Source organism: Anomaloglossus baeobatrachus, chromosome 3 (assembly GCF_048569485.1).
Source record: "Anomaloglossus baeobatrachus isolate aAnoBae1 chromosome 3, aAnoBae1.hap1, whole genome shotgun sequence".
Lineage (NCBI taxonomy): Eukaryota > Metazoa > Chordata > Amphibia > Anura > Aromobatidae > Anomaloglossus > Anomaloglossus baeobatrachus.
In genome coordinates, this window is record NC_134355.1 from 423373664 (window position 1) to 423385954 (window position 12291).

At 48.0% G+C, this 12291-nt stretch overlaps 1 protein-coding gene across 2 annotated transcripts in view; it reads right to left on the bottom strand.

The window, feature by feature from the left end:
* LOC142296568 (major facilitator superfamily domain-containing protein 8-like) overlaps nt 1-10313 on the bottom strand; it is an 88602-nt gene extending 78289 nt beyond the window's left edge. For both annotated transcript variants that reach the window (XM_075340337.1, XM_075340336.1), the window contains exon 1: nt 10043-10313. In XM_075340337.1, the coding sequence (XP_075196452.1) occupies nt 10043-10067 (25 nt within the window). In that variant the 5' untranslated portion in view covers nt 10068-10313. The remainder of the gene's footprint in view (nt 1-10042) is intronic.
* Between the last annotated feature and the right edge of the window lie 1978 nt (nt 10314-12291).

Here is a 12291-nt window from a genome sequence, read left to right on the forward strand (position 1 = left end):
TCCGTTAACGTTATACATATGTAACGTTCAAGAAATGTGCCTCCCGTAAGGGAAGAAGTTATTTTATTGTTGACTGTTATTATAATTGTAAATATGCATTTTACCTTTTTCAGTTCCGGTTTAATAAATGGTGGTGGTTGGACAGCCCGCGGACGGTCTGTATTCAACCAAGGGGAAATGTAGCGCCCTGGAGAACCAGGTGTATAGATACATTTAGGCCCCCGCAGAACACCAGTCCCACAAAGGGTTACAGCAGCCGACCCGAAACCCTAGTCACCCCCCTTAGGGCAGGACAGACACACCAGTGGGCGAGACCAGGCGGTTGGGAACACCCACCTAGGGGTCTAGAGAGCCCGCGGCGGGAAAGCAGTGGGCAGTTTTCAGTTGGAGTTTGAAGTTGACAGACGTCAGTTTACTACCATCCCCGTACAAATACGTCCCCATTTTATTCGGAGTGTCCGCGCGACCCCCGGGTCCGGAGAAACCGTAAGACCCGGATCCGAGCAGCGACGGCTGCTGGCACGGGGGCAGCACACTTACACACATGGAGAAGTTTGCAGAGCATTTAATTCACTTTCATGGACTAAGTGCTGGCTGAACAAAAGAAGACACGTTAGGTTTAAATTGTTATTTTTTTTTTTTATAATCCCAAACCCCGAGGTCATCATGCATTTACAAGTTCGAGAGTTCAGGGGCAGGGAAGGGAAAGCTCATTGTGGTGACCTGCGAGGGTGTCACTATGTGGGGTCCCTGTCAGATATGCAGAGTCGGTGCCGCACTGTACCGCGTACTGACTCAGCGTGTTTGCACTGAGTCAGTCAACAGGGCGGGGGATAAGCTCCTGCACTGTCGACGTGACATCACAGGAAGTAGCAAAATCACGGTAGGAGCGGTCACATGACCACTCTTGGGTGGGGGGGAGAGGGGCTGACAGCAGGGCACGTAGGTAGTTGGTATCTACCTACATGCCCCTATGTAGCCCAATAGATAAAAAAAAAAAAAAAAACGGATAACCCCTTTAAGTGCATTTTAGAAGATTAACCTGATTTTATAGACACTAGTCTCTTCATGTATCCTGAATAATATCATATACAATATGCAGTTTAGTCTGTGCATAAAAGACACAGCAAAGCCCAAAGCTTCAAATCACAACAAACAAGAGGCATCACACCAACAAAGATCCTCTTAACAAAAAAAACATTATCGCTTCTTTCAATGACACGGATAATTGAATTACGGTACATTCTCGGCTGTGTTTACCCATGGATTAATATAATACAGCAGCAGCTAGATTTTCATTATCTGTGATGAGTCACAGATCCACTGCGTCCTCTGCTTCTGTAGTACTGGATTATGTTATTTGACTTGGATCACACTGATGTAACGGCAGCATCTGCTAATTTCCGAATGCAAACCAAAGTTTTCATGTGCCATATACCGTGCAGGTTTTCTGAAAGCAAGCCTGTTGTGTGAACAAACACTATTAGCCGGCAGGTTAATTGTGCGCCAAAGCCGCCCGGTCCCTGCACTAAAAGCCCGGTTACTGGGAGGAAGAGAAAATTATTTCTCCCAGCAACCTCCGATTTTCACTCATAGGGACGTGACTACAGTCACCGCTCAGTAAATAGTGAATGAAGGCTGAAACCATGAAAACAAGAGGCTGCTGGGAGGAAAAAAAGATATATTCCTCCCAGTAGCCAAGCTTTTACAAATTGAGCACCTTTGGAACAACATTAACCTGCAGATTAACCCCATATCTTCAGGCTAATAGCATTTAGGGACATAACAGGTTCCATTCAAATATTAGGATGCTTTCAGACTGCGTTTAATACCTCGTTCAGTGGTCCCGTTGGAGCTTATGTCTGAACCCCCTGCAAAACGGGATTAGGACATATACACTGACGGGCCATTGACTATAGTTACAGTGCCTACAAGTAGTATTCAACCCCCTGCAGATTTAGCAGGTTTGATAAGATGCAAATAAGTTAGAGCCTGCAAATGTCAAACAAGAGCAGGATTTATTAACAGATGCATAAATCTTACAAACCAACAAGTTATGTTGCTCAGTTAAATTTTAATAAATTTTCAACATAAAAGTGTGGGTCAATTATTATTCAACCCCTAGGTTTAATATTTTGTGGAATAACCCTTGTTTGCAATTACAGCTAATAATCATCTTTTATAAGACCTGATCAGGCCGGCACAGGTCTCTGGAGTTATCTTGGCCCACTCCTCCATGCAGATCTTCTCCAAGTTATCTAGGTTCTTTGGGTGTCTCATGTGGACTTTAATCTTGAGCTCCTTCCACAAGTTTTCAATTGGGTTAAGGTCAGGAGACTGACTAGGCCACTGCAACACCTTGATTTTTTCCCTCTTGAACCAGGCCTTGGTTTTCTTGGCTGTGTGTTTTGGGTAGTTGTCTTGTTGGAAGATGAAATGACGACCCATCTTAAGATCCTTGATGGAGGAGCGGAGGTTCTTGGCCAAAATCTCCAGGTAGGCCGTGCTATCCATCTTCCCATGGATGCGGACCAGATGGCCAGGCCCCTTGGCTGAGAAACAGCCCCACAGCATGATGCTGCCACCACAATGCTTTACTGTAGGGATGGTATTCTTGGGGTCGTATGCAGTGCCATCCAGTCTCCAAACGTCACATGTGTGGTTGGCACCAAAGATCTCGATCTTGGTCTCATCAGACCAGAGAACCTTGAACCAGTCTGTCTCAGAGTCCTCCAAGTGATCATGAGCAAACTGTAGACGAGCCTTGACATGACGCTTTGAAAGTAAAAGGTACCTTACGGGCTCGTCTGGAATGAAGACCATTGCGGTGGAGTACGTTACTTATGGTATTGACTGAAACCAATGTCCCCACTGCCATGAGATCTTCCCGGAGCTCCTTCCTTGTTGTCCTTGGGTTAGCCTTGACTCTTCGGACAAGCCTGGCCTCGGCACGGGTGGAAACTTTCAAAGGCTGTCCAGGCCGTGGAAGGCTAACAGTAGTTCTATAAGCCTTCCACTTCCGGATGATGCTCCCAACAGTGGAGACAGGTAGGCCCAACTCCTTGGAAAGGGTTTTGTACCCCTTGCCAGCCTTGTGACCCTCCACGATCTTGTCTCTGATGGCCTTGGAATGCTCCTTTGTCTTTCCCATGTTGACCAAGTTTGAGTACTGTTCACAAGTTTGGGGAGGGTCTTAATTAGTCAGAAAAGGCTAGAAAAATAGATAATTAATCCAAACATGTGAAGCTCATTGTTCTTTGTGCCTGAAATACTTCTTAATACTTTAGGGGAACCAAACAGAATTCTGGTGGTTTGAGGGGTTGAATAATAAATGACCCTCTGAATAAACTTTTCACAATTTAAAAAAAAAAAAAAAAAAAAAGAAATAACATTCTTTTTTGCTGCAGTGCATTTCACACTTCCAGGCTGATCTACAGTCCAAATGTCACAATGCCAAGTTAATTCCGAATGTGTAAACCTGCTAAATCTGCAGGGGGTTGAATACTACTTGTAGGCACTGTATGTAGACCGAGTCACTGTGTGCTCTGTTGTACACAATTTGCAGGCATATATGCCTACTGGAGATGGGCACCCAGATGCAGTCTACTACATCTAGGAGTCCGGCTCCAGGAGGCGTATACCCAAGAAAATGTTGCACAACAGTGCACACGGTGACTCCATCAGCAAGGTTAGGCTTTGTGCGCACACAGCAGTTTTTTGACACTGCATTTTTGTGCGGTTTTGGCCGCAACAAACACGCAAAAAACCACACCCGTGGCAAAAACGCATGTGTTTTACCATGTTTCGTTGCGTTTTTGGCTGCGTCTTTGATCACTGCATCTTGCTGTGTTTTTCCAATGCATTGGATGGGTGAAAAACGCTGTAAAACGCAGGAAAGAAATTGACATGACCATTTTTTTTTTAGCTCAAAAATGCAGCTAAAAAACAAAAAAAAAAAAAGTTGTATGCGGACCGCAAAAATGAAAAGTCATAAACTTTGCTGGGGAAGCAAAGTCATGTAGTTTTGAGCCCAAAAACGCACCAGAAAAACGTCCAGCGCACACATAGCCTTAAAGTCAAAGTCAGTGCAAATGTACGAATCCCATTTTGCGGAGGGTTCAAACATAAGACCAGACAAGAACACTAAACAGGGAACAAAATGCAGTGTGAATGCACCCTTACACAGTTAGGTCATATATTATATATTATATATACACACACATGGTTTTATCCATTCAATAGAAATAGACAAAATCCACAAATAAAATCTGCCGATTTACAAAATATTACCATCCACATATATTCGATTCTTTTCTGCACTGTAAATACAAGCACAAGTCCTCATTCAGATATCCATATTTCTCATGTGTTCTATCCATGGTTTTCACAGATAGGATACAGTAGCATGTAAAACTTGGGGCACCCCTGGTCAAAATTATTAGCATTCTACCCAGCGTCTGTACTTCAAACCCCGCTGCCGGGAGGAAATCATTTTTATTTCCCCCGACAGCGATCTGGTTCAGTCACAGGAGTGGCGCCGGGGCGGGTTCAGTCACCGTTCTGTGTATTGAGAGCGGCATCTGTAACTGCGCCCCCAGCACTGACTGACAGCTTCCTCTAAGGCTAGGTTCACATTTCCATTAAATTGTATCAGTCACAATCCACGGCTCTGGTAAACAACGGAATCTGTTTGGCGGATTCTGTTGTTTCCCATAGACTTGTATTAGTGGCGGATTACGACTGATGACCATGCGTTGCATCCGCTGCGTGGCGGTCAGTCGTTTTTGGACTGACCGCTGGGCAGGAAACAATGCAGAATGTAACGTTTTTCGGGCCGTCAAAATTAATGCACCGCGCAGGAATCCGTCGCAATCCGTCACGCTTGTAATGAATGTCTATGGTGCTGGATTCCGTCGTAATCCGTCTTACAACGGAATCCAGCGCAGGATTCCGTTATGCTCTACTGAGCATGCCCAGCATGTTTGCCACACCTACTGGGCTGTCCCAAACACAAACGGATCATGACTGATCCATCAAAAAACGGATGCACAGCGGATATAACGGACGCAACGGATCAGTTTTTTCACAGGATTCCTGTGAAAAGAATCCTATGAAAAACACATCTGTTGCTTCAGTTGACATCTAAAAAACGACTGATCCGTTGCTGACGGACCTGATGGATTTAAAACAACGGAAATGTGAACCGAGCCTAATGCAGAGCAGTTGTCAGTCAGTGCGGGGGAGCGCAGTAAAGGGGGCTTTACACGCTACGATATCGTGTCGTCGGGGTCAAGTTGTTAGTGACGCACATCTGGCGTCATTAACGATATCGCAGCGTGTGACACTGACCAGCGACCTTAAGCGACCTCAAAAATGGTGAAAATCGTTCACCATGGAGAGGTCGTCCCAAACTCAAAAATCGGTAAGGGTTGTTTATCCAGGTGGTTCATCGCTCATGCGGCAGCACACATCACTATGTGTGACACCGCAGGAGCGAGGAACGTCTCCTTACCTGCCGCCGGCCACAATGCGGAAGGAAGGAGGTGGGCGGGATGTTACGTCCTGCTCATCTCCACCCCTCCGCTTTGATTGGCCGGCCGCTTAGTGACGTTGTGGTGACGTCGCTGTGATGCCGAATGTCCCTCCCCCTTGAAGGAGGGATTGTTTAGCAGTAACAGCGCCGACGCCGACCAGGTAAGTATGTGTGACGCTGCGTAGCGATAATGTTCGCTACGGCAGCATTCACAAACAATCGCATGCGCGACGGGGGCGGGTACTTACACGCTCGCTATCTCTACAAATTGCTATAGATATCGCTACCATGTAAAGCCCCCTTTACAGTCGATGCTCTTGATACACAAAGTGGTGACTGAACCCGCGCCGCCCGATGGTTGAAAGCCGTACGCTGCAGGAAGGAGTAAAGTTAATTTCCTCCCAGCAGCGAGGTTCAATGTGCAGGTGCCAGGTAGGTTCAAAATGCTATTAACCTGCAGATTAACCCCATATCTGCAGGTAAGGCTATGTGCACACAGTGCGTTTTTCTCGGCGTTTTTGCGCGTTTTTCGGGTGCGTTTTTGGCCTCAAAACTGCATGACTTTGCTTCCCCAGCAAAGTCTATGAGTTTTCATTTTTGCTGTCCCCACACAGCGTTTTTTTTCAGCTGCGTTTTTGTGGTGACCACAAAAGCGCAGCATGTCAATTATTCCCGCGTTTTTCACTGCGCTTTTCATCCATTGAGTTCAATGGGATGTTGAAAGACGCAATGAGAAACGCAAATAGCTGCGTTTTGGTGCGTTTTGGTGCGTTTCTAAGACCAAAAACGCAGCTATAAACGCAGGAGGTGGGTAGTAAAGTGACGTGTACAGGAAGAGGATTCCTTCTGTCAGTATATACAGAAGCGTGAATCCTCCCGGTACCGTCACCGCCGCGGTCCACCTCCCGTCCTGTGCATGTATGCTGCCGTGCGGCGCCATGTCAGGGCGGGAGGTGGAAGCGGCTGCGAAAACAAAAGTTAACAGTAGAAAAAAAAAAAAAAGTTATACTCACCTGTCTGCAGCCTCCCGGTGCCATGCCCGCTCCCATCTCCTCTCACGGTATCGCCACCCCCGCTCCGGCTGTGTGCAGACGGCCGGGAAAGCTCCGATGGATGCAGGACCTGGCGATGGATCACCTGATGCAGTCACCTGACGCATCAGGTGATTGTAAGTATCGCGGTGACGCGGGCGCCCGGCCGGTATCAGCGGATGCGTCAGGAGACTTCATCCCTGATTACCGGCAGCTGCTGCAGCGATCGGACGGGATCAGACTCCCGCCCCATCGCTGCAGGAGCTGCCGGTAATCAGCACATAAGTGAGTATTATTTTTTTTTTTCTACTGATGCATCTGGTGATTGTATAAATGGCTTTTATACAATCAGCTGATGTGTGATGGGATTCAGGCACTTGATCCTGACACATCATCTGATCGCTTTGCCTTCCAGCAAACCGATCAGATGATATTGGATCCGGATTGGACGGCGCGGGACCCTGACCCAGGATTACTGCGGAGGGGGGTTTATTTCAATAAAGATGGAGTCACTAATTGTGTCGTGTTTTATTTCTAATAAAAATATTTTTCTGTGTGTTGTGTTTTTTTTTATCTTTACTAGAAATTCATGGTGGCCATGTCTAATATTGGCGTGACATCATGAATTTCGGGCTTAGGGCTAGCTGATAATATACAGCTAGCCCTAACTCCATTATTATTACCCAGCTAGCCACCCGGCTTCAGGGCAGCTGGAAGAGTTGGATACAGCGCCAGAAGATGGCGCTTCTATGAAAGCGCCATTTTCTGGGGTGGCTGCGGGACTGCAATTCACAGCGGGGGTGCCCAGAAAGCATGGGCACCCTGCACTGTGGATTCCAATCCCCAGCTGCCTAGTTGTACCCGGCTGGACTCAAAAATTGGGCGAAGCTCACGTCATTTTTTTTTTAAATTATTTCATGAAATTCATGAAATAATTTTAAAAAAAAGGGCTTCCCTATATTTTTGGTTCCCAGCCGGGTACAAATAGGCAGCTGGGGGTTGGGGGCAGCCCGTACCTGCCTGCTGTACCCGGCTAGCATACAAAAATATGGCGAAGCCCACGTCATTTTTTTTGTTTGGGGGGGCAAAGAAATCCTGAATACAGTCCTGGAAGGAGGATGCTGAGCCTTGTAGTTCGACAGCTGCTGTCTGCTCTCCTGCATACACTATTGGATGGAGGATGCTGAGCCTTGTAGTTCTGCAGCTGTCTGCTCTTCTGCATACACTAGTGGAGAATGAAGAACACATTGAAGAAGGAAATGACATCAGACCTTTTTTTTTGTTCACTGATAAAAAACGCATAAAGACGCAGTGAGCAAAAACGCAGCAAAACGCAGCAAAAAACCGCACCAAATCGCGGCAAAACGCGTGCGTTTTTTGCCGCGTTTTTTTCGACGCAGGTGCGTTTTTAGCGGCCAAAAACGCACAAAAACGCAGTGTCAAAAAGACGCACTGTGTGCACATAGCCTTATAATGTTTTTTTCTCGTGACAGGTTCCCCTTAATGGAGTCATGAATACACACATGGCTCCTCAGATACCATTGATAAACTGTAATTTGCAGTTTTTAGGCTTTGTGCCACAAAAACAAAACAACCACCGCACGGCAAGAGCGGAGTAGCACGAGCCATAAAGTAATTGCAAAATCTAGGAGATATTCTGTGCATCAGGGCACGTGACCCAGGTGCAGACTGCCAGGACGGGGGCCAACAAGTCGTCCTGGCCCTGTGAGGGTGAGGAGGACTTGTCACTGGGTGAAATTATGTCAGGTTTTGCTCTTACTGCTGCTCCAATGAGTATTCCTCTTTTTATTTTTTTATCAAGCCAACAGAAGTATTTATTTAATCCCTAAAAATTAGGACTAAATTAAAAAGGGCGGTATCTCTGGAAGCATATGGCGGAAGGAAAAGCAACAAACAAAAAAGCACAATACTTCGGATCAGTGCGAATAATCAATAGCACAAACTGGACGCGATCTGGTGACAGCTCCTCTGTAATTACACGTGGAAACCCCGGCTACGCTGACAGCAGGAATTTACTCACAATTTTAAGATCTGGGGTTTTATTGGTATGGGGCGTTCAGTTCCCCAATAAAACATTCAGTCCCATTTCAATGCACAGAGCTACAGCAGGTTTGGCACGTATTAACTAGTGATGAGCGAGTATGCTTGTTACTACTCGGTACTCGCACGAGTATCAATGTACTCGGGCTACTCGGCGGGGACCGAGTAATCTCGCGATACTCGTGCTGTACTCGTGGTCTTCATGTTGGCGCTCTTTTTACAGCCATCCCTTATGCAGGGATTGGCTGGCAGACCACTGCAATGCCACAGCCCTGTTGTGGAATTGCAGTGATTGGCCAGCCCGCACAGCGTGACCGTGCCTTTAGCCCGACACTTCCCCGCTCGGCTACGGCCCCTCCCGTACTCCACTCCGCGTGTATATATATATGCACGCTTACACACACACGCACGTTTTTTTTTTTTAATTTACAGTTTTAGGGTTTCTACATGCTGCCGGTGGTCATTTCAGAATAATACTCGGGTCTCCCATAGGATAACATTGGGCTCGGTGCTCGGGCCGAGTACACGAGTATTTTGAGATGCTCGGCCCGAGCCTCGAGCACCCGAGCTTTTTAGTACTCGCTCATCACTAGTATTAACCACTTAGCAGTGTATGACATATACTGTAGATATATAATGTGTCATATTGTCGCTCCCCGTGTGCTTCCCCACACGAGCGTCCCGTCACTCCCCGTGTGGTTGCCCACACGAGTGTATTGTTGCTCCTTGCATGCTTGCCCACACGAGCGTCCCGTCGCTCCCCGCGTGCTTGCCCACACGAGCGTCCTGTCTCTCCCCGCGTGCTTGCCCACATGAGCATACTGTCTCTCCCCGCGTGCTTCCCCACACGAGCGTCCCGTCGCTGCCCGCGTGCTTGCCCACACGAGCGTCCCGTCGCTGCCCGCGTGCTTGCCCACACGAGCGTCCCGTCGCTGCCCGCGTGCTTGCCCACACGAGCGTCCCGTCGCTGCCCGCGTGCTTCCCCACACGAGCGTCCCGTCGCTCCCCGCGTGCTTGCCCACACGAGCGTCCCGTCGCTCCCCGCCTGCTTGCCCACACGAGCGTCCCGTCGCTGCCCGCATGCTTGCCCACACAACCGTATTGTTTCACGTGTGTGCTCACACAACTGTATTGTGGCTCCACGGATGTGACCAGTTGTAAAATTGTCAGCATGCATTGCTCCCATGTGCTTTACAGATCAGTGCTATAAGTCCAGTTCAGCGTGGAGACAGTCAGCAAGCTGCAGCCCATTTCTAATAATAGTCCTCTAAATAAAATCTGAGGGAATACAGCACTCATACAGGAGAGCCACATTCCTGGCAGAGGATAGTCATCATTCAATGGCTCCAGATCACGTGGACGGCACATTAGTAACGCACACCATGGCACCAGTGCACACAATATGAGGGGCTCTTACTGTCAGGCTCTGCCTCCGTCTCCATGGAGTCTGTCAGCTGTTTCTTTCCATGCACTTATCTCCCTCAGCTGCAGCCTGGCACTATGAAGCGGTCGCCATGACTACCCTGCCCTGATACACGCAGTCAGTGCGCGCCGGCCGGCAGAAGGCTGCGGTCACTCGGCCCAGAGCCCCGGCTGCCTCCGCTCACTGCCGGCCGCGGACACTACCGGCGCCGTCTGACACTGATGACACCACCGGCTGTCTCTGCATTTGCCCTTTTTCCCCAGGGTCTCAAGTCCCTGACTTTGGTTTTGAAGAAGGAAAGCTTTATTAGTCCCGGCGCGGAGACAAGTAATCTCAGTGCTGCGAGCTCATGTACTGGAGGCAGCAGGGGACAGCATTGGGGACACAGGTGTAAGGCGCGGGGGGATCCAGGCTGTGAAATGGCGCAGTGCTCCTGACATGGTAGCACCAGGACTCAACACCCAGCTATATGGATGTGTATGGTCAGCTGTCTCATGTAAATGCATTGAAAATCATTAACCAGAGAAAGATGACAACAGGGTCCAATGGAGCATAAACCAAAGAAAGGAAACCCTTTAAAATCTTCCTTATAATGAATATTATTACCATTTATTAAAAAGAGCGGCGCACCAACTGGAGAAAGTGGATATCCAATGGTATTTAGTCATTGGGGAGGGGCCATATATACCTGACCGGGGAGGCTGGTCCCTAAATATGCACAATGTGGCCCCCACTCACCGCCCAATATCACTATATCCCCTACTTGGTACCTAGTCTAACACAACAAGGGCAGCACTCTGGTGAGGGCAAATAGTGTACCGAACAACCGACTGCTACTAACCATCCTGGGATAGGTATGTTACACCATGTCCCTTTAACCGTCGGGCCATGCGGGTCCATTAGCTTAGGCTGCTTTCACACCTCCGGTTTTTCCTGTGCGGCACAATCCGGCGCTCTGCAGAAAAAATGCAACCGTCTTTTTTTTTTACGCCGATTGCGGATTTTTTGCATAGACTTACATTAGTGCCGTATTGGGCTGCATGGGCTTTCGTTCCGTCCGGTTTTTGCCGCATGCAGCAGATTTAGCCGATGCGGCGGCCGGATGGAACGTTGCCTGGCACGTTTTTGTCCGGGGACAAAAAAACGCATCGCGCCGCATCCTGCCGATGCGGCGCGATTTGCAGTGCATGCCTATGGACGCCGGATGCGGCTTCCAGCGGCAAAAACCGCATCCGGCCGCCGCATGCGTTTTTTTCCACTGCACATGCTCAGTAGCATGCTGCAAGCGTCAAAAACCGGACGGGCCGCATATGAAAAACTTATGCAAAGGATGTGGTATTGTCGCCGCATCCGTTGCATAGGTTTTAGAGCCGGATTGGCCGCACTGCTAAAACTGGAGGTGTGAAAGCAGCCTTAGTTGCACTTAGCCTGATGGAGGATTCAGTGAACCAGCATCACCAATCCAATGTACCAACGCGTTTCTCCCCTAAATTCCTCAGGGTTCATCAGCAGACTACTTTGTGTATGTGTAGGAGCCGAAAATGCAGCTTCAGGGACCAATGGCCGCAATCACAACTGGTCTGAGGTGGTGGGCAGTTTGGGCAATTGCATAGGGCCCCCACTCCCTTAGGGGCTCCCCAGGGGCTACAGCAGTAGTTACACTGAAAATAGCATTAACCCCTTCAGCCCCAGAGCCTTTTCCATTTTTGTTTTTTGCTCCCCGTCTTCCGAAAGCCGTAACTTTTTTATTTTTCCTTCAATCTTGCCATATGAGGACTTGTTTTTTGCGGGACGAGTTGTACTTTTAAATGAAACCATAAGTTTTACCATATAGTGTACTGGAAAACAGCAACAAAATTCCAAGTGTGGAAAAACTGCAAAAAAAGTGTGATCGTACAATAGTTTTAGGGATATTTTATTCACCGTGTTCACTATATGGTAAAACTGATGTGTGGGTGTGATGCCTGAGGTCGGTGCAAGTTTGTAGACACCAAACATGTAAAGGTTTACTTGTATCTAAGGGGTTAAAAAATCGCTAGTTTGTCCAATAAAAGTGGCGCATGTTTTACGCCATGTTCTGAAACCCGTAGCGTTCTGATTTTTTGGGATCTATGGCTCAGTGACGGCTTATTTTTTGCGTCTCGAGCTGATGTTTTTAATGGAACAATGTTTGCGCAGATGCTACATTTTGATCGCCTGTTATTGCATTTTGCGCAAAACTTGCGGCGACCAGAGAAATTTTG